The 24,190-nt window shown below is 38.8% G+C and overlaps 4 protein-coding genes across 7 annotated transcripts; 3 read left to right on the top strand and 1 right to left on the bottom strand.

Annotated features, from left to right (window-relative positions):
• The first annotated feature begins 3,043 nt into the window (after positions 1-3,043).
• LOC115236632 lies at positions 3,044-12,447 on the top strand. 3 transcript variants are annotated; one of them, XM_029809214.1, is made up of 8 exons: positions 3,044-3,170; positions 7,328-7,464; positions 7,637-7,761; positions 7,984-8,123; positions 9,127-9,338; positions 9,482-9,719; positions 10,351-10,595; positions 11,492-12,447. In XM_029809214.1, the coding sequence occupies exons 1-8, from the start codon at positions 3,161-3,163 to the stop codon at positions 11,720-11,722; spliced, it is 1,338 nt and encodes a 445-aa protein (XP_029665074.1). In that variant the 5' UTR covers positions 3,044-3,160; the 3' UTR covers positions 11,723-12,447. The 3 variants fall into 3 exon arrangements, with proteins under 3 accessions (XP_029665074.1, XP_029665075.1, XP_029665076.1); XM_029809215.1 differs by lacking the exons at positions 9,127-9,338; positions 9,482-9,719 and adding an exon at positions 8,436-8,465; XM_029809216.1 differs by lacking the exons at positions 9,127-9,338; positions 9,482-9,719.
• Positions 12,448-14,475: 2,028 nt separating this feature from the next.
• Positions 14,476-17,487, top strand: LOC115236552 (transmembrane channel-like protein 7). The gene is made up of 4 exons (XM_029809078.1): positions 14,476-14,838; positions 14,921-15,322; positions 15,396-15,637; positions 15,718-17,487. The coding sequence occupies exons 2-4, from the start codon at positions 15,145-15,147 to the stop codon at positions 17,485-17,487; spliced, it is 2,190 nt and encodes a 729-aa protein (XP_029664938.1). The 5' UTR covers positions 14,476-14,838; positions 14,921-15,144.
• A 330-nt stretch (positions 17,488-17,817) lies between these two features.
• LOC115236546 (ribonuclease H2 subunit C-like) lies at positions 17,818-19,636 on the bottom strand. The gene is made up of 3 exons (XM_029809071.1): positions 19,214-19,636; positions 18,901-19,133; positions 17,818-18,824 (listed from the first exon to the last, which is right to left on the bottom strand). Exons 1-3 carry the CDS (start codon positions 19,356-19,358, stop codon positions 18,804-18,806), a joined length of 399 nt encoding a protein of 132 aa, XP_029664931.1. The 5' UTR covers positions 19,359-19,636; the 3' UTR covers positions 17,818-18,803.
• A 224-nt stretch (positions 19,637-19,860) lies between these two features.
• Positions 19,861-23,959, top strand: LOC115236544 (transmembrane channel-like protein 7). 2 transcript variants are annotated; one of them, XM_029809068.1, is made up of 5 exons: positions 19,861-20,249; positions 20,332-20,733; positions 20,795-21,036; positions 21,117-21,270; positions 21,352-23,959. In XM_029809068.1, exons 2-5 carry the CDS (start codon positions 20,556-20,558, stop codon positions 23,007-23,009), a joined length of 2,232 nt encoding a protein of 743 aa, XP_029664928.1. In that variant the 5' UTR covers positions 19,861-20,249; positions 20,332-20,555; the 3' UTR covers positions 23,010-23,959. The 2 variants fall into 2 exon arrangements, with proteins under 2 accessions (XP_029664928.1, XP_029664927.1); XM_029809067.1 differs by having other exon boundaries at positions 21,117-23,959.
• The last annotated feature ends 231 nt before the right edge of the window (positions 23,960-24,190 follow it).

A 24,190-nucleotide genomic window follows, 5' to 3' on the forward strand; every position in this document is an offset into this window, starting at 1 on the left:
AAAAATTGTTTTTTTTTTTTTTTTGTGAGAAATATAATTTACAGTATACGAATTAAAAAATTGACTAATAAAATAATTCTGGGTTACAAGTTACAATTCTCGAGCGTCAACAGTCATTTAAAATAGACGATAGTTCTATATACTTATTTAGATATATTTTACTTTGTGCCATACACTGGCGAACTCTTACTCTTTTGTGCCATGTACGTTAAATACATTATTATTATGCACTTTTGACATTTTATCGTATATATTCTCAGGAATCGCTGTTTTTCTTATTTCTATAAAATATATAAACGTCTTTTTTCATCGTCGCGTCTTGAATTTTTGCTTGTTTGATGGATGCATATATGCCGATGTTCTAATTATTGTTGGTGATGTAAGATATAATATATGTATTTTGTAGCCTCGACTGTGATAGGGGAAGAAAATAAAGGATCGTTCCGTTTGTTCTTTTACGGCAATATTTGACGCCACTCTTTATCATTTGTCGCGAATAATAAATTTCCAGCGAAATGCAAAATGACTCTGAAAAAATTGTGCGCTTCTTCTACGAGGTATATTTCGTACCGTAAACACAAGGCCAGCAATCGCTAATGCTCGTACCTGACTTTGATGTTCGTCGTCGGTTGGGACCAGTTTCAGGGTCGCGAGAAAGAAAACCTGTGTACGAGAGAAGGCTCACGATACAAGGATACGCGGAATGATCGAGGAGAGGCCTTCCTTGATACGCCCCCGAGGTATGTCTTGCATCAAAGACACTGAAATGGTGTAATCACGCACGTGCGAATAAACATTTAACACATAAGAAACCGATTGAGAAAAATAAAATTTTATCATCCCGCGTTGTTTCAGCGCGATTCGTCGACTTAACATTAACACACATTTCGATTATCTAATTCTATATTAAATTTTTTTTTTTTCTTGTATAAAGCTTGCGAATTTTCCTATAATTGTCATTCGCGAGCCTCGCTTTATGCGATCGCATCTCGAGATCTCGAGTTATGGAGCCGTGTTGGCTCGACTCTTTCTTTCACGAGGTCTCCTCAGAACCGGTCAGTGCACGTTTGATAGTACATGTGCATCGCTGAGATAACTACACTCCCTCAGAGGTCGAATATATTTAGACTCGTCGCGTTAGACTAGAATAATATTTCGGATAATAGTATGGATATTAATAACTCTCTTTTTTTATATGATTGTATCGAACGAAATTCATATTCTTTGTTTTAACTCTGATAAGATTTGTAAGATTAGACACACTTCTATTACGTTAAAATTAATTATGAAATAATATAAGATTATAAAAGGCTCAAAATTCACAGGATTGCTCCAACAAGTTGCTATGTCAACGCATTCGAAAGTGTTAATATACTATCCCCTCTCATCCTGTTTACCGCATTTAAATGCCATATTGTGCGTAAATTGCTGAGACGAGGCTGGGAAGGCTAATTGACGTCAATTGTCAACTGTTAGAAGGGTAAGAAAAGTGTTTAGCAGTTTACGATTAGTTAATGGAAGCGAACGATGTTTTCACCATACAAAGAGAAAGAGAGAAATGGACGTTGCGTTATTTTTCTGCATTTTGCGATTATGTATTTAGACTTATAGCTGTAAACATGCTAACACTGCACACTGTACATGCTATTTTGCTTTTGTAATATATTATGCATAGAATAAATTATCTCCAACTTTGCACTTATTACGTGATCAGCGCTCCATCGCTAGAGATTAATATTAGAGTGCAATGTTGAAAATATTTTTAATTAATTCATAAACTCTGTAAATAAGTATGTCTTTTCACGATGAATAAAAGTTGATAGATTGATTCCCGCATAATAATAAGATACGTATAGAAGCTAAAGGATCTCTTGTCACGATATTTATATTTTTATTTAATAACATATTGATTCAGAATTGTGTTGTATAAATTAATTATGAGTTTCTCATATATATCTACAGAAATTCAATTTATGAAACATGGATACATCAAGTTGTCAAAATCAGCTGTTGATAACTGGTGACCATCAATCGATTACAGGTATCGTCAAGAGATAATTTACAATAATTATTTATATTATCGACATTTCTCGTAATCAAAAATTAAGACGCTTGTAAAAAAATATATTTACTAATATTTATTAATGTATTTATATAATCTTTATATTAGTAAATATTTATAATATATTATAATATATTTTTATTTTTTTGTGCTGCATGTAATTTACAATTGAATCTATGATTCACATGAATCATTCGGAGAATCATCATTACGCGGAAATTTAATTCTTAAAACGGATTTGAACGAGCTCCATATCCTTATGGAAGTTTATTATTTCATAGTTATTATTACATACATTGTCATAACTCGCCGTATACTTATATAGACCGTTACTCAAATGTAACGCAAATGAAAAATTCAACTGGTTGATGAGGATTACTAGTTCATTAAAATGAAATCATCGTCTAAGAATGATAATGACTGCATACCATTTGTTGTTTGTTTCATGCGCTACATGAGCACTTATAATAATTCGCCCTCATTATCAGTATCATTTAAAAAAGTAAACCGCGATTTCTCTCTCTCTCTCTCTTTCTCTCTCCCTCTCCCCCTCTCTCTCTCTTTTTTTTACGTATGAATTACGAATCGCGTAATGTTGATAGAGAATGAACTTTTATCACGCAAGCGCAATGTGCACGTAAAAATGCTTATTACAATCGGGTAGCGAGCGGGAGATAATATTGAAACATGAGATGATTAATGAGGGATAATGATTCACAGTTTGATCATCGCGATGATAAATTATAAATTATTAAGAGATCTGATGACCTTTGTCTTATTATATCTGTACGTCACAATTAATCGGATCTACGGAGATCTATCTCTCTGGAAGGCAAAGTATAGAAATTCGATATATGTATTTACATCACCGATCCTCGCATGACTCATCTCGCTCGTTAATTATTATTCACATACATACATTGTATCATCATACCTGTACGCATCGCGCATGCGCCGCGCTGTCAGTTGCGGTCGGCAAGACGTCAAAATTCCGCGCCGCGTCGCAGGTCGCAGTACGAATTCCGTCGTTGTGGTGTGCGCATCGTGGTGTCTCGTCTTCTATAACCGGTCGACTTTGTATATTACTAAAAGAGCAACATGGCAGTCTGTAAGTTACAATATCCGTATTTTTGACGTTTGAAATCTTTTATTTGATATTTTTAACGATTTTTTAAATCTATATAATTAGAATATGATTTGTTTTATATGGAATTCCTGTTGCTAGCTGTACCTTATAGAATCTATTCATCTATTGCATTATTGATCGACATGTTTCACGACTGTTTTGGAGTAGAATATAGCTATGATCGTTATGATCGCTCGATTTAAATTGACGCGTAACATTACGTAACGTTGTATATACGCAGAATTGTGACGTTGCGCCAAAATAAAAAAAAAAAAGATTTTAACGTCGTATAATATATCTAAGATATTATTTCATTAATCAAAATTTTTATACTCGTTGATTAATTTCTGGACGCGGATCTAAGAGTTTTCGTCTGCCTCGCGAATTCATTTCCGCGCGTCGAGTTTTATTCCATTTTACGACGATTTTTATAGCGATCGAAGAAAAATAGTTTCTAGGCGGAAGAAATAGTAGCTCTCTTCTTAAGAAGCGATGCTGTATCTTTTCTAAGGTCTTTCTAAATATAGAGTTGAGGCGCGGCTGCCGGTTTGACAAGCCGGCCGGTGTTTCGATGCTTTTATACGATCGCATCGCATCTTGAATGCTCAAACGATTCTTTAAAGGAACTGTCGTGTACGAACGTTTGTGTAGACCTGACCTGAAAAGAAATTACGAATCTCGCCGCGTGCTCACAGACAATGGAGAAAAAGATTCTAGGAACAAATATCAGAGACTTGGTTTCGGTTTTCACAGGTATTCGGCACGAACGATACAATGAATAGAATGAAAGGAAGTACGATGATGATATTCATTAAATCACGCAGACATCGATATAAATATTTGTTAGAGTGTAAAATCTAAGATATATAATATGTATGTATCGCTGCGGTATCTGTTGCACGATTTAATGAATATATGCCACATTGTCTCAAAATTGTTTATTCAGTTTCCGAGTTTACATGCAGTATTAATGTGAGAAATTTCGCAATTATCGCGGCATAGCGATTGTGAGAGTAGATCTCGGATCCGATGACGTCCCCCTCGTCGGGTATAACATCATGTCATAAGAATGTGATCCCTCCACGTCCGCGCAATCCATGATTTCCAGAGATTGCTGGTCTCGTAATAAAGTTGCCGCCTCCGAGCTTCTTCATCTTATCGTCTAAAAGTCTAAAGTCGTTTCTTCCGTTCTCTGAGCACGCGAAAACTAATTTATCATTCTCTCGAAAATCTTGCTTTCCATCATCGAGTCTATTCTTAATTTCAAGAGCAAACACACACATACATATATATACATATACGCGATTATTTAAGTTGCGCGTTTACGATGCGGAATATTTTATTCTCTCCTTTGTTTCTGCCATCTTCGTGACGCGATCGTATGCCTTGTTTGGATATTATCAGAGCGGAATCCTTGGGAGTGTTCTGCAAATTCTGCGCGTGAAAGATGGACACTTTTCCCATTCACCTTACCGTGAAATTGGAGCGTTCTATTGCACGGCTCTCTAATTATATGTAACCTTTGCCCGCCGACCGGGTCCTTTCTGTCACGTAAACTTCTCGAGGGATCGCACGAACGAAACTGTTGCTAAAAATATTTGTTAAAAATTTTACGGCAGCTCATCTGTTATCCTTCGAAAATTCCGCGTAAAAATGAAACGTGTTGCCTTTATATTATGTAACCGGTGCGAAGGAGAGACAAGTTCGTGGACAGGTATTGCTCGGAAAACGATACGAGTCGGTCGAGACAGCTGAAAAGCGATACGAAAATATTTTTATAGTTAAACAAAAAATGTAGGAACATTCATATATCGTTCAGACATTGTGGTTTAAATGCATCATATATTTATTATTAATTTTAAATTTTACGAAAAGATTTTCTTTGCTTGTTAGATATAATATTTAGATATAATATAAAGATTCTCGGCGTTTTAGAGCAGGTGACGAATTAGCGGCGAGTAACACCTGTTGTATAGGAAGTTTCAGCAATCTTGGCAGAAGGCACATTAAATTACGTTCTCCACAACCGGTCCACCTTGCAGTCCACGGTAAAGCAACGACAGTTGCCATGCGAGGTCAATGGCAGCACGGACAGCGAATCGCTCCACGAATAGTTCCACATAGCCGAGCTATCGGCCGCGATTTACCGTAGGACTAACTAGCGTGCAACTATTTAGCGTGAAGTGCTCGGACATCATTTTTTTTTCCTGACACACGCGACCGCCGTATCGTTATCTGAATCCCCTTTCATCGTTTCATCACGAACGGATGTCGCGGATGAAAAAATGCCAGAAATTAATTGCGTATTAATTTATTTAGGACGATGTAAAAAAAAAAAATTGTAAAATTTTCGCTTACATTTCGAGCGTGAGCGACGGTATCCGTAGTTACGCAACGCGAATCGGGCTCAATAGCTCTAATTTTCACGTTGTTATGTTAATTGCGACCCACATTTTATGAAAGCTAATCAATTTGGCGCGCGAAATTAACGCGACTCAAATCACCACGATCTCTTTAGACGTCGAAAGACATATTCTTTGCGTTCGATAAAAAAATAAGATACTAAAAAATATTTTTTTAACATACATACGTACATACATACATTTAACATATATTTCTATGATATATTTCGAAAAATTTTTAAATCTCGCAGCAGAATCGAGCGTATCAAAGCAACGTATATCAAAGTATTGACGTGGCTTCGGGAATCAAAATAACAGAATCTTCGGGAGGAAAGCTTCAGTAAGAAAACATTAACAGATATCAGCGTCTTATCGAGCGTGTTACACTCCGAGCGAGCAGTCTTTCGTCGAAAGGATAGCGGGCGGCGATTATTCCGGATCGCGGACATCGCACGAGTAATTGACATCGAAATAAGAATGACATCAGAGCTTTAGACCTATTACGTTCGACGATGACCTCGAGTTTAGCATCGGCGTTACATTCCGTATAGCGTATATAACGTGTATAGGGATGTCTTATGCAAGAATCGTGCCAAATCGCCTCGCGTTATAATCCCTTTCTCGTTTTACAATTCGTATGATGTCAGCGGTGAATAGTTGACCGACACGTAGCCAACTATTTATAATCGTTACGTCTACTCTCTTACTCGCGTGCTATTAAGTTTACATGCGTTTCGAAGAAAAACACAATCAGAAAATAGAAAAAATAGATAAAAATGTTAATTATAACATCGAAGTCGTAATTGACGCCTATTTCGCGCGACCTCGGAATTAATAACATGCTATAAAACTCTTTTGCTTAAGCGTTTAATGTAAATTACGTGAAGATTAATGGAATGATTGTGTATATTAATTGTTTTCGAAGACTAATTCAAATTAAAATCGAGAACTAAAAAATTTTTAGAATGGAAGAATCCACCAACGGTGATCACATCGTTTACTGTTAGTTTTCTTCTAGATGAGTCAGAATTATTAAAATTTGTTGGTTACTAAGAAACGTGATATCGTTGAACCAAGAATAATCCTTTATTTAAGTCTTACATCTCGGCGTTTTGGAGCAGAAAATTGTGTCGCTTATTTAGGACGAAGGATCCGTACACATAGCTCGATCGACTCGAGAATATAGGTTCAGCTTCTTACATACAACATTGAAATTATCGGTAACATATGTTTTTACTACACGCCGACGTTATATACACGAACATCTCCTTGCTGACAAACGTAAAATTGACAGTGACTCATCCTTGCGCGTCGAACGCATCGATAATGTTTTTACGATGCGCATTTTAAAACTGAACAGAGGCGCAGAGGCCCGCACATGTAACTCGTTTGCGCTCAGAATGACCTTTATAGACCCGTCATTAAAATAAAATCACGATCGAATCACTAGACGTAAATCACGTACATGATTATCACTACTAGCGCGCAATATCGATCGCGTCCTGCATTGTCCTACTTTCTTGAGTATTTGACGTAGCCGTAGGGTCGGTCTGGCGTCGGGATGTCTGGATGTTCAGTATCGACATATTTTCGCGATATGGAGAACGCCCATCCATATTAATCAACGCGCGAAGGTCGCGCTTGATCAGCTGATTTTATCGCTATTTATAGAGATTTATGAAAATGCGAGATGAGTTATTGAACGCGATGGCTTCATGTAGTCCTTCAACTTTCCAGCGCTTTCCACCGAGGACAAGTTGGAGTACCATTTCTATCCCGTGACGGCCGGGCAGATCCAATTCCGGGTAAAGACGTCCAACGATGCTCACGTCGCTCTCACTACGGGACCCCAGGAGGGAGATCCGATGTACGAGGTGAGATTTTGCCTTCCCCTTTATTTTGATGCAGAGTATCTGAGAATCAATAGATATCTTTCTAGCCACAAATTTTAGCTTTGTTAGAAAATTTTTTTTTGACGATATTTTTATGCGATGATAATTAAACTGCGACAGAGTACGGATTGAAGCTCTCGCATTCTCTCTTCAGGTTTTTATCGGAGGATGGAGCAACAGCAAGTCCGTCATACGCAGGAATAGAACCAAGCCGGAAGTGGCGGAGGTAGAAACACCTGACATCCTCAACGCCGACGAGTATCGCGGTTTTTGGATCAGGTAGTTGCACGCTCGTTCTTATTATATATTCATTGAAGTGTCGTTAAGAGGCAAGCATTAAGCGTGCGTTGTTATTACTAATTTAATTAGCATCAATTAAGTCTTGTTCCGTTCGAGTCATTAAGTCTTGTTGTCGCACGAGTCATCGAGTTTCGATATTTTACGCAATCATAATAAACGTATAACCTAAAATTTCTCTTATTTATCGTGCGAAACTTGCAGATGGAACGACGGCGCTCTCACGGTTGGCAAGGAAGGCGACTCGGCTCCATTCCTGAGCTACAACGATCCAGAACCATTCGGGATCGGTTACTTCGGCGTCTGCACCGGCTGGGGTGCCATCGGTGACTGGCTCATCGAAGGTAAGGCCATCCGAGTCTCTTCTTTTCTCACTTCTAACAATACGAGTTATTTTTCCAGTACTTTTTGCTTTTTTAGCCCTCGATATATATTCTTCTTCTGATCCATCTTGTTTTACAGATTATAACGTTGATATACTACCCGTATCTGCGTAGGTAGAAATAATAAAGAGACTCGTTATGTATAATAACAAATCGTCTCTCTATAGGTTGATCAAATTTTTTGCATTTTCTCGTAGATTGATATTTGACACTTTTTAATTTTCTTTCCGGCATCCTTTCGGACAATCTGCTAATGCATCGCGGTTCGCACAGCCATATGCTGCGGCGGAGGTCAAGGTGGTTGTACGTAATGTATTTGAAAAGCAATTCTCTGTTGTGAGAACCATATGGCGTAGTCGCACGTGATCGTTTCTTAGATTCTGCTTCTCCGCCCGAGTATGTCTGATTCCATCCTAGCACGGATTAGCCCCACATCACGTGTGATCGATGCTGGATTAAGAGCGCACGGAGAGAATTCGATGTCTTGCAGAAAGCTTTTCCATTTAATAGTTTTAAAAGAAAAATATTAATCCAGCACATCGATACACGGCACGTTTAGCTATAATAGACTGTAAGGCACCTTAGATACGCGATTGATTTTCGCTCACATATATCTGATACACGGATTTATTTATTTGACTGCTTTCCCGCTTTCGCCTGCTGAAAATTGCATCATTTTAAGTAATGAAGAACACATAAAAACGGAAACATCGTATGGAAATTTCTTCAATTCGAAGAAGAGCAGCATATCGGAAATAATCTGATGTAAATACATGTACATATATATGTATGATAGAGTTTAATTTCTCGTCTATTTTTTCTCTCTTTTTTCTCATAATTTGTTTACACTAATTAAAGATTATTTAATCTACATTAATTAAAGATTATTTAATTTACCATATGGGTAAAAGTGTTTTCAATTCATAATTGTTTTTTATCATTTTTTTTTTTTACATTTAATAAGGTCGCAAACCCTTGAACACCCCTAACAAGCTAGAGTACAAGTTCCATGCCGTGCGAAGCGGCTCGGTGCTGATCGACGTGAAAGCCAAGAGCAACGGACATATCGCGCTGACCGACCGGAAGGGCGAGTCGAGTCCCATGTACGAGATCATGCTCGGCGGGTGGGAAAACATGGCGTCGGTTATTAGATACGATCGCAAACAGCCTGACAAGGTTCGAAATGACCTCGCTAATTGTCATGTCAATTAATCGGAACGGTAAAATTGGTCCGACGATTGGAACGATTTGGCGATTCCGAATTAAGATCATTCACACGTCTTTTGCTCTCATGTGGGAAATTTTCCGTACCCGTCCAGGTGCGCGTGGACACGCCGAATCTGCTCAGCGAGCGCGAGCACAAGAGGTTCTTGATTACGTGGCTCGAGGGCCTCGTCACGGTCAGATCGGGCGGTCAGAGCGGTGCCATCCTTATGGAATGGCGGGACCCGAATCCCATCGGCGTGAGCTACGTGGGGGTGCGCACCAGTTGGGGCGCGACCGGAGACTGGAAACTCCGTTTTGAACAATATCCCGCAGTTACCGATCAGAAGAAACGTAATAATCTCTCTCTGGACACGTCTCTCTTTCTCTCTTTCTCTCTGGACGGCGATACGAGATCGGCGTCAATGCCGAAAGATGACATCACGTTGCGCAATAATTTTCCGCGATTAATAAACGGCATTAACGCAATCTCGAGATCGTCAAGTGAATAAATCTCCTTGCTTGGCTGCGATGTTAAATCCGTATACGCCCTCATGCACGCGTTCAATTAATAAAAGACACTCCTAATATTTCTCTCTGTCATTTTGTCAATTGATATTTGTAGCATACTTATCTGGGTTTTGTGATTTTCATTTTTCATTTTATTTCTCAAACACGTACTCTATTAACCGCATGAAATTTCATAGCACATAGCTTACGTATAGACAATTAATATAGCTTGATTGGATGACGATATTTGCATTGCTGTATTATATTATCTTCTGATATTTTTTATCGTGCCAATATGTAATACAGAAGATTCTTTGCGCATTATTTGTTAAAATAATGAAAATGTGATTATAGATCCTAGCACGGCGCCGTCCGCACCGCTGGAAGTCCGTGGACTCGACGCGGGAAGCGTGTATATATGTAATACAGAAGATTCTTTGCGCATTATTTGTTAAGCGTGAAAATGTGATTATAGATTCTAGCACGGCGCCGTCCGCACCGCTGGAAGTCCGTGGACTCGACGCGGGAAGCGTGTGCTGGTGCGACGCGTCCGGCGGAATGGTACCGCCTGACGCGGTCGAGGGTGGAAACGACGACGGGCCCTTGTTCGTCGGTAGGGCTCATCATGAGGGTGCTCTTATTCCCGGCAAGGTGAAGCCCAGCCACTCCGTTTGCTACATCGCCTGGGGCGGCGAAGAGCATGGAAAGACTGATTACCAAGTGAGTATAAATCCAAACTAAAGATTAATTAATTAACCGGATTAATTAGATTGATTATCATGAAATGCGATTAACACAGACATCCAAGGATTACACTCGTATACAATATTTGTTAGACTTATGTTAGCTATTGGATGGAGGATTTATGGAGAAAATTCATATCGAGATTCTAGAAATTCTCTTAAACTAAATCAATGAAAGTATCACTAATCATAGCACACAAGATTTCAGCGAGAAATAAATATTTCATTGATCTTCAGTAAAAATACTTATTTGATTCACCATCTTATATTTGGTTGATTATAGCAGTAAGATTTCATTAAAAAATCGGTAATAATTGTACATATTTGCAAGATATAACTTTTAAAACTTTTTCTATTTATTTTGGATTGTTTTTTTGGAAGGGGAGAGTCCTCATACACATATATAATAAAATACGTATAACTAATATTTAAAAAAATTTAGAATTATATACATATTATACACTATCTTACAGTTAAGATGACAAAAAAATGAATAAGACTCTTTATAAAAAAAACTCGGGTATTTTTTTTAACAAAATATACATATATTTTATTTTATATGTAATATTATAGAACGCATTCTCTCTCTCTCTCTCTCTCTCTCTGCATATAAAATACCACAGTTGATTGAAACAGCCACTAACCGATTCTTTCAATGAGATTTTACTATTTACAATAACTGTAACTCTGAAATTATAAGTCACTATTTATTGCTTTTTAGTGATAACACACTGATTCCATTTAAGAGAATAGATTTTCAATAGTCAAACATTTTGTAATTGCATCGCGTATTTACAAAGCTACATGTTTAAGAAAATTTCTAATTTTGTACAGAGAATTATTCTCATTATTCATCTTGTCTCTCTTCTGTAGGTCCTTTGCAGCTGCAACCCCACATGGGTGCCGACGAGCGGCAACAACATCCCACCGAACGCGATTCCGGGTGGTGAGACAGAGGATGGCGAGCCGCTGTTCGTTGGTCGCGTATCCCACGAGGGCACTTTGACCATCGGCAAGGTGCAGCCTTCCCATAGCGTTTGTTACATACCTTTCGGCGGCTCCGAGGTTGCCTTCCCCGAGTACGAGATCATGGTCGGGCAATAAACATCGAGGGTAACTTCCCGGCCCCGAACGGAAATTCGTTGGGAGTCGTCGACTTATCGGCAGTTTTGCGGAGAAGACATAGCTTTGAAGAAGACGGCGATCTCAATCATGTTACAAAGTTTCATATCGTTATAAAAAAAAAAACAACATAAAACAAATAGACAGAATCAATTATTTGCGCGAAGACCTTTTCTGAGTTGTCAATTTTTTTTTAATAGAAATCTACGTATTTATTGAGAAATATGGAGAAGGAATCTCAAGTGTGCAAACTAGTCTGTAGTTACATTGTAAGTCGACAACATTTACGCGAAGAATGCTGTAGAACTGACCGATAAGCCGGCGATATGCGCTGAACGCACTATCGTCTATACGCAAGCGTCTGCTTTTCGCACAGAGTATAATTGCGGTCGCACGTTATAGGAAGAGAGAGCAAATTAAACGGCAATACATATATAGCTCGGCTATAAATGTATATGTTTACGCTATATGTATTCTTGATCGCAGCGCACCGGATATCGTCCGGATAAAGTGTTATTTTGCCGCCTCCACATCGTGAGACGACAAATCGTAGATATATATTTTTCATGAGACGCCTATCGTTTTTCTAACGCACAATATATATACTTTAAGCTTCTCGTCAAAAAGTATATTTTCGGAGATTCTGTATTGTTATGATACACAGAGATTAAATGTATATCGACAAAAATATTAAAAGGATCTTGTTGCATTTGATTGTACCCTCATCTGTATACTGAAATCTTTCCCCAATTCTCTATATACCCAAATAACCAATTTGTCGAAAGCAGATCATGCCAAATGTCTGCTATCAACTGGTGTCAGTAAAAAAGTTACAAATTTGATACAGAAATTGTTGTTATTGATTAAATCGACAAATTGGTGTCAAAAATCGACCATACTGTAAATGAGAAAAGAAAATAAAGTTGGAATTTTTAAAATTTTAAATTTGAGGTTTTTATTTGTATTATTTTTCTTGTGCCTATCATGTTCTCGATATCTCAGAATTAAATTTATGTAAGTATCGGCGGAAAGCCAAAGATTGGCTCTGCAGGGAGAGTTTTTTAGCGGGTGCGAGTCCCGCATATCCCACCGGACCGGCCGGTGGGAATGCATAATGCATTTTTCTCTTCCTTCGAAAAAAAAAAAAAAAAAAAAAAATCCTGATTTTTGTGCATTGTAAACGATGACATATATTAACTAAAAAAAAAAAAAAAATCAACTATTATTGACGTGAATAAATCACTTTCTCTCAGAGTGCATACCACCAGTGTTACGCATACACACGTACCTATTCGATGCAAGCTGTCATTTTGACAGCTTTTAGACTGTCGTGATCGGCGCGGATTTTTCGCCGATCGATACTTTGATAACAGTGTCCTATGCAACAATTTATCTTCGGCTAACGACGGTATCGTGATTTCAGGTCGCTAATAACGGACGCGTCGCTTTACACAAGACAGCTTCGACAGCGCGTGCAAGCCTCATGAGGAATTCTCTCGTGGAGATTGGATCAACGTGGTGGATGATGCCGCGTTTGGCGCTTCTCAGATCTCAGAATCGCGACGGACGAAGACATCGCGGAGCTTCGTCGCAGCTGATTAGTATCTTGTTTGTCCCGCACGTCAAATGTCAAACTCGCAGCAGACGGCTAATAATAAGAGCCTGCCGAATAACGAGAACCTAGATGGCGTTACGATAGATTTTTATGGATACTTCGAAGAAAAAAATATTTATACAGTAGAGACTCTCTATTCTGGGTACCTTTATTCTGAAGCAATTGTAAAATTTTTTTTTGCACTTTATATGTAATTGCGAAATCATGTAATTATATGGGTAGAGCGAATGAAAGACAAAATATACACATGTAAATTTATTACGCGCGGCATTTGCATATATATATATATATACCCAGTCAGCCACGTCTGTTCTAACAGATATTGCCAAGTGCTTGCTACAAATTATTGTCAGCAAATGCCGCGCGTAATAAATTTACATGTGTATATTTTGTCTTTCATTCGCTCTACCCATATAATTACATGATTTCGCAATTACATATAAAGTGCAAAAAAAAATTTTACAATTGCTTCAGAATAAAGGTACCCAGAATAGAGAGTCTCTACTGTATAAATATTTTTTTCTTCGAAGTATCCATAAAAATCTATCGTAACGCCATCTAGGTTCTCGTTATTCGGCAGGCTCTTATTATTAGCCGTCTGCTGCGAGTTTGACATTTGACGTGCGGGACAAACAAGATACTAATCAGCTGCGACAAAGCTCCGCGATGTCTTCGTCCGTCGCGATTCTGAGATCTGAGAAGCGCCAAACGCGGCATCATCCACCACGTTGATCCAATCTCCACGAGAGAATTCCTCATGAGGCTTGCACGCGCTGTCGAAGCTGTCTTGTGTAAAGCGATGCGTCCGTTATTAGCGACCTGAAATCACGATACCGTCGTTAGCCGAAGATAAATTGTTGCATAGGACACTGTTATCAAAGTATCGATCGGCGAAAAATCCGCGCCGATCACGACAGTCTAAAAGCTGTCAAAATGACAGCTTGCATCGAATAGGTACGTGTGTATGCGTAACACTGGTGGTATGCACTCTGAGAGAAAGTGATTTATTCACGTCAATAATAGTTGATTTTTTTTTTTTTTTTTATTTAATTTTTTTAACGTCGAGTGTTGACAAGACGATAACTGAGCGCTTTCTCTGCTGAACGCGGCCATTATTAGCCGTCTGCTCCGAGTTTGACATTTGACGTGCGGGACAAACAAGATACTAATCAGCTGCGACAAAGCTCCGCGATGTCTTCGTCCGTCGCGATTCTGAGATCTGAGAAGCGCCAAACGCGGCATCATCCACCACGTTGATCCAATCTCCACGAGAGAATTCCTCATGAGGCTTGCACGCGCTGTCGAAGCTGTCTTGTGTAAAGCGACGCGTCCGTTATTAGCGACCTGAAATCACGATACCGTCGTTAGCTGAAGATAAATTGTTGCATAGGACACTGTTATCAAAGTATCGACCGGCGAAAAATCCACGCCGATCATGACGGTCTGAAAGCTGTCAAAACGACAGCTTGCATCGAATAGATACGTGTGTATGCGTAACGCTGGTGGTATGCACCCTGAGAGAAAGTGATACATTCACGTCAATAATAGTCGATTTTTCTTTTTAGTTGATATATGTCATCGTCGTCCGAACAATATTACCTGTGGCTGCTTTTAAATAGTATGTAAAAATTAAACGAGAGATTTTGAATTGGAGAAACGAATGGAAGATAATTGTTGAAGTCATGTGTCGAGCGATACAAATTATGCAAAACTGAATGTTTGAAGATCGTGATTATTTACACCTGATTCTGACTTGAATTATACCCCAATTATATTCTAAAGATTAAAAATGTCGGGCGGAGAAAGAAAGAAAAGAGGCTGCGATAGAGGGCACGGGTGGGAAGAGGCTGGTGCTGAGTTCTATCAGGAGAGTTATCCAGCAGCTATAGAAGCAGATCTGCAACAGGCTCTACAGAGGGATCCTTCGCATATAGCCACTTTACTTCCCAGCAAGAAGTCTCGTGTTGGTAAGTTTAAACTTAGAAAGCAGTTGCGAATAAATTTTTTCACCTACATCTTACACCTGTATATTGAATGCAGCCACAGCCAAACGAATTCGAAATGACACAAAGACAACATTGAGAAGACGCACGAGCACTCGATCTCGTGGCACTACAACGTCAAGGCGTATGTCAACCAATATACACGATGCGGCAGTATCTATGCTACCAGATCTCTCGGAAAATTTGTCCAATGAAGAGCGTACCTGGGAGGAAATTATGCAGATCAAGGCTATGCCTGTATGCATGTCTCAAAAGATACAATTGAAAAACCAGTTGCAGGTATTTTGGAAAACACTTATCTCTTTATATGATACAATTAATACAACTTGGATATTAATCTTTATCCGTACATATCTCAGAGTGCCACAAAGTTGAGACTTCAAGGCTTCGAACAACTGAAATGGCAGCGCAGGAAAGCTTGGCAACAATTTCGCATAAGAATGAAGGAGACTTGGTCCAAGATGGAGCTGTGGAGCTACAGTCTCAAAATAATAGGCGGAAATTTTGGAATAGGTATAGTGGCGTATTTTTTATTCATCAAGTGGTTGATGCATTTGAATCTGTTTCTATTTGCAATTATATTCTTACTGATAATGCTGCCAACGATCTTACTTGAGACGCCCGTGAACGAAATATGTTCGTCTAACAACACTGCCAGCATAGCGTGTTGCTCCGAATTGTACAGTAATATGACCAGTAAAAGTGATCATACCAATTTCGTGCAGGGCAGCTTAGATGAGTACAGTCCATATTTTTATGGCTGGTATACGCATACGAATTACGAGAGTGTAGATGTCAACTTCTATTACAATTCACCGCTGTCCTACATCTGTACCATCATCAGTGTCTTCATCGTTAGCCTAATAGCGATCGTCCGATCGGCCGCCAAAGGTTTCAAGGAAAGAATCGTAGAAGGTGAGGGTCAATTTTATCAATATTGTAATCTGATATTCGGCAGTTGGGATTATTGCATTCATAATGAGAAATCCGCTGCCGTGAAGCATAAGGCGCTGTATAACGCGATGAAAGCATTACTGGAGACAGAGAGAATGGAAGAGGAGCGGCAGAATCGCACGAGGGAGGAGAAAACGAAGCTCTTCTTTATACGTCTATTCGTTAATCTATTGGTTTTAACGATATTAAGTGCATGCGGCGCGTTCATTTACTACGTGATCGACTTCTCGTTCAGTCAGCTGGCACAGTGTCAGTGCCATTGGATATACTTAGAGCCGGATCACGAGATGTCCGACATCGCTCGTTTATTCTTCGAATTTCTTCCATACATATGCATCGTTGGATTCAATGTGGCGATTCCATTTCTCTTTCGCTATCTGGTCGCTCTAGAAAACTACAGTCCGTCGTACGTCGTTCGAGTGACACTGTTCAGAACCGTGTTTCTTCGACTCGCTTCTCTCGTCGTTCTGTTAACGTCTCTGTACAGACTTGCCGCCGACAAAATTCCGGAAAACGAATGCGCCAATAGCGCGAACAAACAGCCGTTATGCTGGGAATCGTTCGTAGGACAGCAGTTCTTCAAACTGTACGCCACCGATCTCTTCATTCAATTGTTAATGACGTTCTTCGTCAATTACCCGCGTTCATTGATCGCGCGACACACCGAGAACAAGGTTTTGCGCTTCGTCTGCGAGCAGGAATTTGACCTGCCCAAACACGTGCTGGATATTATCTACTTGCAAATGATCTGCTGGCTCGGCTACTTTTTCGCCCCATTATTAGTGATCAACGCCATATTCGGCATGATTATGCTGTTCTATCTGAAGAGATTTACCTGTTTAGTGAACAGCACACCATCGAGTAAGATTTATCGCGCGAGCAGATCGAATTCTCTGTTCATGTTCATCCTGCTAGTCTCCTTTATCCTGGCGGTGATACCGGTCGGCTACTTCATCGCGAAGATCATGCCGTCGAAATCGTGCGGGCCATTTCGCGAATGGGAGTCCGTGTGGACGTTTTTAATCGCGACGTTTTCGCACTTCCCTGACTGGCTGCAGTCGATTCTGTCTTTCCTTAGTACGGCTGGCTTCGGCATACCGGCCTTCGTCATTCTCGCTCTGCTCCTCTATTACTATTACGCGGTGTCAATAGCGAACAAGCATGCCTCAGTATAAAATCGAACAGGCAGGCACTCATACATGTCTGATTATGTATAAGATGTGATTAAAATATGTTTAGCTTAATATATGAACAGTATAGTAACAGAACTAAAACCGTTTCTCTATAAAGACAAGCATTTCTTCCACAATTTTACATGTAAACGTTAGAGAGCTTTTACATGAGTGAAACAAAGTGATACGCAGCGGGCCTATTTTTAGCTTCTTAGAAACTTGTAATTGTTATTACTGTAAATAAGTCCTCTAAAACCTAAAAAGTTATTTTATTAGCGATATTTATAGTAAGCAACGTGCGTGTACGAGCGGGAAAAGTATATCACAGATAGAAATATTTTATCTTATTTATTATTTCGCGTTATATCGAGACAGAAACTTACTATAATTTAGAATGTAAGAATTTGTGTAATTTAAGATGGTATTCACACACAAAGTTCTGAATTAGTTCTACAAATCTCATATACCTCAGTATTATTAAAACGCCAAAGAAAGGAAATTCCAGTTGAGATTGTAATAATTTGACTATTCCGTTTTTCTTATTATAGTGTTAATGAGGATAATGTAAAGTGTACTTTTCATTCATAAAATATGCACACTTTCTCGTGTTGCCAATGATTCTATATAATACAGGAGTGATAATATTTTCATTCCAGAGTGTATCGGAGATCAATTCTGTAGGCTATGTGCATATATTCGATACACGCTATCACAAATTGACTGGGATTCTTTGGCCTAAATAACTTGACATATATTGGTATTACAAATGTATTTTGTAAATTCACATAACTAAGATAGCATATATGGATGCTCAGATATATCCTTCATTAATCAACGATGGCGCAAAGTATCAATAGTGGCACTAAATGCATTTAATATAAAGTCATATATATATATGGTAATCTTATGCAAAACGAATTTATGTCTTTCAGAAAAAAAGATCTGCAGAATGCATTCACACATATTGTATTACTATATTAAAAAAAAAAGAAGTCCACAAATATCTAAATAGGAAACTCCGTTTTTTTAAACATTGCTGTTAGTTAGATTATATTGATACCACTATCTCTCTTTACACTTTCTTCATGCATTTTACGGTCATAGACTCTTATGCCTACATCATATGCTCATTATTTGTGGCATAATCATGCAATTATGATGCTGTAAAAATATATGTTAGATACAGAGAAAAGAATTTATCTTTATTATATCCTTTTTCTATCAAAGTATAAAAATATATTATCACAAACAAGACGATACTTTTTTTATATCTTCCATTTAAATTTCAAATAATTGTATTTTCTCTTTTGGTATTACAACTACGTTTCTGATGAATGTAACTGAAAAAATTATTAGATCAGTATAGATATTATGGCTATAATAAAACATAATTGTCTAAGTAAAGAAAGTACTCACCGCTTCAGCTATGTCAATCCAATCCAACGCTGCTACAAGAGCATCGTTCTTAGACGGTATTTTATCGTAATTCCAATATGTGAATCGTGAAAACGTTCCTGTGCAATATAAATTACGGATCTTATTTTCAGCGTCTGCCTTCTTATTTTCTGTAAACGTCATGCCTTTGTATCCAGCAGGTACAATTACTTTCTTCCCTTGAAGTGGATAGCCACGGAACGAACAATCGTAATCTTTATAGAATAACATGATAAGTTAATATTACAAGCATTTTCTGTATATAACACGCGTATAACTCTATTTGATCACTCACGTTCTTCGTCAATCTTACAAATGTAAGGCTTGAAATAGGAAGAAACATTCGCGACTTCATCGCCGTGAATTTTACATGGCATAAGATGTAACTCAGACTCCTCCTGCTTGGCTAAATCTTCTTTAATGTGCAAGCGAATAGCCATATTAATTTAATATGACACGAGATAATATGTGAATTTTTTGGAAAATATTAATATGATAAAAATATGGAAATCGCGTTTGTGTAACCTTTATCCTGTTCAAACTAAACTCTAATAGCAGATATCACATCATGCCATACAACTGTAAGATCGGTACATATCATAATATTTATTATTAATAGTGTTATATGAGATGAAGTAATTATATAAAGCGCAAAAAAAAATTTTACAGTTGTTTCAGAATAGGAAAATATTTAGAATAGAGAAGTATTCAGAATAAAGATATCCAGAATAGAGGGCCGCTACTATATAAATATTTTTTTCTTCGAAGTGTCCATACAAATTTATCGTGACGCCATCTAGGTTCTCGTTATTCGGCAGCCTCTTATTGGCCGCGTTCAGCAGAGAAAACCGCTTAGTAGCAATCGAATGTGATTGGTTCTTACTTTTAGAACCAACGAATCAACGTCGAGTGTTGACAAGACGATAACTGAGCGCTTTCTCTGCTGAACGCGGCCATTATTAGCCGTCTGCTCCGAGTTTGACATTTGACGTGCGGGACAAACAAGATACTAATCAGCTGCGACAAGGCTCCACGATGTTTCCGTCCGTCTGTCGCGATTCTGAGATCTGAGAAGTGCCAAACCCGGCATCATCCATCATGTTGATCCAATCTCCATGAGACAATTCCTCATGAGGGTTGCACGTGCTGTCGAAGCTGTGTTGTGCGAAGCGGCGCATCTGTTATCAGCGACCTGAAAGCACGATACCGTCGTTAGCTGAAGATAAATTGTTGCATAGGACACTGTTATCAAAGTATCGACCGACGAAAAATCCACGCCGATCATGACGGTCTGAAAGCTGTCAAAACGATAGCTTGCATCGAATAGATACGTGTGTATGCGTAACGCTGGTGGTATGCACCCTGAGAGAAAGTGATACATTCACGTCAATAATAGTCGATTTTTCTTTTTAGTTGATATATGTCATCGTCGTCCGAACAATATTACCTGTGGCTGCTTTTAAATAGTATGTAAAAATTAAACGAGAGATTTTGAATTGGAGAAACGAATGGAAGATAATTGTTGAAGTCATGTGTCGAGCGATACAAATTATGCAAAACTGAATGTTTGAAGATCGTGATTATTTACACCTGATTCTGACTTGAATTATACCCCAATTATATTCTAAAGATTAAAAATGTCGGGCGGAGAAAGAAAGAAAAGAGGCTGCGATAGAGGGCACGGGTGGGAAGAGGCTGGTGCTGAGTTCTATCAGGAGAGTTATCCAGCAGCTATAGAAGCAGATCTGCAACAGGCTCTACAGAGGGATCCTTCGCATATAGCCACTTTACTTCCCAGCAAGAAGTCTCGTGTTGGTAAGTTTAAACTTAGAAAGCATTTTTTCACCTACATCTTACACCTGTATATTTAATGCAGCCACAGCCAAACGAATTCGAAATGACACAAAGACAACATTGAGAAGACGCACGAGCACTCGATCTCGTGGCACTACAACGTCAAGGCGTATGTCAACCAATATACACGATGCGGCAGTATCTATGCTACCAGATCTCTCGGAAAATTTGTCCAATGAAGAGCGTACCTGGGAGGAAATTATGCAGATCAAGGCTATGCCTGTATGCATGTCTCAAAAGATACAATTGAAAAACCAGTTGCAGGTATTTTGGAAAACTCTTATCTCTTTTATATGATACAATTAATAGAACTTGGATATTAATCTTATCCGTGCATATCTCAGAGCGCCACAAAGTTGAGACTTCAAGGCTTCGAACAACTGAAATGGCAGCGCAGGAAGGCTTGGCAGCAATTTCAAATAAGAATGAAGGAGACTTGGTCCAAGATGGAGCTGTGGAGCTACAGTCTCAAGATAATAGGCGGAAAATTTGGAATGGGTATAGTGGCGTATTTTTTATTCATTAAGTGGTTGATGCATCTGAATCTGTTTCTGTTTGCAATTATATTCTTACTGATAGAGCTGCCAGCGTTCTTGCTTGAGACGCCCGTGAACGAAATATGTTCATCTAACAACACTGCCAGCATAGCGTGTTGCTCCGAATTGTACCGGAATATGACCAGCAAAAGTAATCCTACCAATTTCGTGCAGGGCAGCTTAGCTGAGTACAGTCCATATTATTACGGCTGGTATACGCATACGATTTACGAGAGTGTAGGTGTCAACTTCTATTACAATTCACCGCTGTCCTACATCTGTACCATCATCAGTGTCTTCATCGTTAGCCTAATAGCGATCGTCCGATCGGCCGCCAAAGGTTTCAAGGAAAGAATCGTAGAAGGTGAGGGACAATTTTATCAATATTGTAATCTGATATTCGGCGGTTGGGATTATTGCATTCATAATGAGAAATCCGCTGCCGTGAAGCATAAGGCGCTGTATAACGCTATGAAAGCATTCCTGGAGGCAGAGAGAATGGAAGAGGAGCGGCAGAATCGCACGAGGGAGGAGAAAACGAAGCTCTTCTTTATACGTCTATTCGTTAATCTATTGGTTTTAACGATATTAAGTGCATGCGGCGCGTTCATTTACTACGTGATCGACTTCTCGTTCAGTCAGCTGGCACAGTGTCAGTGCCATTGGATATACTTAGAGCCGGATCACGAGATGTCCGACATCGCTCGTTTATTCTTCGAATTTCTTCCATATATATGCATCGTTGGATTCAATATAGCGATTCCATTTCTCTTTCGCTATCTGGTCGCTCTAGAAAACTACAGTCCGTCATACGTCGTTCGAGTGACACTGTTCAGAAACGTGTTTCTTCGACTCGCTTCTCTCGTTGTTCTGTTAACGTTTCTGTACAGACTTGCTGCCGACAAAGTTCCGGAAAACGAATGCGCCAACAGCGCGAACAAACAGCCGTTATGCTGGGAATCGTTTGTAGGACAGCAATTCTTCAAGCTATACGCCACCGATCTCATCATTCAATTCTTCATGACGTTCTTCGTCAATTACCCGCGTTCATTGATCGCGCGACACACCGAGAACAAGGTTTTGCGCTTCGTCTGCGAGCAGGAATTTGACCTGCCCAAACATGTGCTGGATATTATCTACTTGCAAATGATATGCTGGCTCGGCTGCTTCTTCGTCCCATTATTAATGCTGAACGCCATATTCGGCATGATGGTGCTGTTCTACCTGAAGAAATTTACCTGTTTAGTGAACAGTACACCATCGAGTAAGATTTATCGCGCGAGCAGATCGAATTCTCTGTTCATGTTCATCCTGCTAGTCTCCTTTATCCTGGCGGTGATACCGGTCGGCTACTTCATCGCGAAGATCATGCCGTCGAAATCGTGCGGGCCATTTCGCGAATGGGAGTCCGTGTGGACGTTTTTAATCGCGACGTTTTCGCACTTCCCTGACTGGCTGCAGTCGACTCTATCTTTCTTGAGTACGGCTGGCTTCGGGATACCGGCCTTCGTCATTCTCGCTCTGCTCCTCTATTACTATTACGCGGTGTCAATAGCGAACAAGCATATGGTGACGGTGTTGAAGAATCAGTTGGTATTAGAAGGCCACGATAAGCAATTCTTATTGAACAGACTCAGCGCTTTTATCAAGCAGCAACAGGATCAGAACAAGTTTCATCAGGACCAAACCAATGAATTATAGACACGTTTCAACACGTATAAATAGTATAAAATTTGATTTTGATATTTGTTTCTCTTCTGAGTGTACAGAGTGCGCATTATTTAACAGCTTACTTTTATAAATTTTATAGATTTTAATTACGAAACATAAAATTGTGTCAATTTTATTTTCTTCTTTATATATATTATATATTATATACACGAGTTGATGTTTTTTACTAACTCAGTTTTTTGACTAGGTATATCGAATTGGATAAAAGATCTATCATATTATACAGAAACGCGCGGACAATACCAAAGATTAATACGCATTCTATTTATATACTGCTCGTTGCAGCTCGTCTTGTACTTTATACAAATGATGTTTCTTGAAACACGAATGTGTCACAGTCATACTGCCAAAGATGTGAGTTTCCACGCGAAAGAATTTTACGAAATCAGTTTTCCAATTTGCATGTTCAAACGGAACATATCTCACGTTCTAAGAAATTCATTCGTCTCAATATGTGTATATGAAAATACACATTTGAAATCAGGGTACAAAAGAGAAACGGAGAGAGTCGCAAGTATTATGCAATAGGAAGGAGAATCGTGTGTGAATTATTTATCCATTGTAATTCTCTATATAATTTCACGAGTATCCATAAATATTAGTGTAGAATCGTACACACCCATATAATGTTAAACGCAAACAAAGTTTAATTTAAGGCATAATAAGATTTTCATCGGAAATAATATATACTATATTATAAACTAATGTGATCGCATACGTCTAGCGTAAAAAAAAGATTAAATCACGAAAAAGTAGGCAGGTATTATTCAATGCCACTTGTTGGACACCTTCCTAGTTCGCCTAAGGCTTCACTTTGCTGACCTTAATGTAAAATCGAGCAGGCAGGCACTCATACCCGTCTGATTATGTATAAGATGTGATTAAAATATGTTTAGCTTAATACATGAACAGTATAGTAACAAAGCTAAACGTCTCTCTATAAAGCATTTCTTGCAATTTTACATGTAAACGTTAGAGAGTTTTTGCATAAGTGAAACAAAGTGATACACAGCGGGCCTATTTTTAGCTTCTTAGAAACTTGTAATTGTTATTACTGTAAATAGGTCCTCTAGAACCTAAAGTTATTTTATTAGCGATACTTATAGTAAGCAACGTGCGTGTACGAGCGGGAAAAGTATATCACAGATAGA

The sequence above is a fragment of the Formica exsecta genome, unplaced genomic scaffold (genome assembly GCF_003651465.1).
Source record: "Formica exsecta isolate Colony F162 unplaced genomic scaffold, ASM365146v1 scaffold258, whole genome shotgun sequence".
Classification (NCBI taxonomy): Eukaryota; Metazoa; Arthropoda; class Insecta; order Hymenoptera; family Formicidae; genus Formica; species Formica exsecta.

Bases quoted from the DNA above. Each gene is read 5' to 3' on its own strand.
- LOC115236546 (XM_029809071.1), bottom strand. From the start codon at position 19,358: ATGGCTATTCGCTTGCACATTAAAGAAGATTTAGCCAAGCAGGAGGAG. The intron at 19,134-19,213 runs GTGAGTGATCAA...TATTCTATAAAG, and splicing joins TTGTAAGATTGACGAAGAAC to ATTACGATTGTTCGTTCCGT. The intron at 18,825-18,900 runs GTGAGTACTTTC...TAATTTTTTCAG, and splicing joins GGATTGACATAGCTGAAGCG to TTACATTCATCAGAAACGTA.
- LOC115236552 (XM_029809078.1), top strand. From the start codon at position 15,145: ATGTCGGGCGGAGAAAGAAAGAAAAGAGGCTGCGATAGAGGGCACGGG. The intron at 15,323-15,395 runs GTAAGTTTAAAC...TATTGAATGCAG, and splicing joins CAGCAAGAAGTCTCGTGTTG to CCACAGCCAAACGAATTCGA. The intron at 15,638-15,717 runs GTATTTTGGAAA...TACATATCTCAG, and splicing joins AATTGAAAAACCAGTTGCAG to AGTGCCACAAAGTTGAGACT.
- LOC115236632 (XM_029809214.1), top strand. The intron at 9,339-9,481 runs GTTCGAAATGAC...GTACCCGTCCAG, and splicing joins ATCGCAAACAGCCTGACAAG to GTGCGCGTGGACACGCCGAA. The intron at 9,720-10,350 runs GTAATAATCTCT...ATGTGATTATAG, and splicing joins AGTTACCGATCAGAAGAAAC to ATTCTAGCACGGCGCCGTCC.
- LOC115236544 (XM_029809067.1), top strand. From the start codon at position 20,556: ATGTCGGGCGGAGAAAGAAAGAAAAGAGGCTGCGATAGAGGGCACGGG. The intron at 20,734-20,794 runs GTAAGTTTAAAC...TATTTAATGCAG, and splicing joins CAGCAAGAAGTCTCGTGTTG to CCACAGCCAAACGAATTCGA. The intron at 21,037-21,116 runs GTATTTTGGAAA...TGCATATCTCAG, and splicing joins AATTGAAAAACCAGTTGCAG to AGCGCCACAAAGTTGAGACT.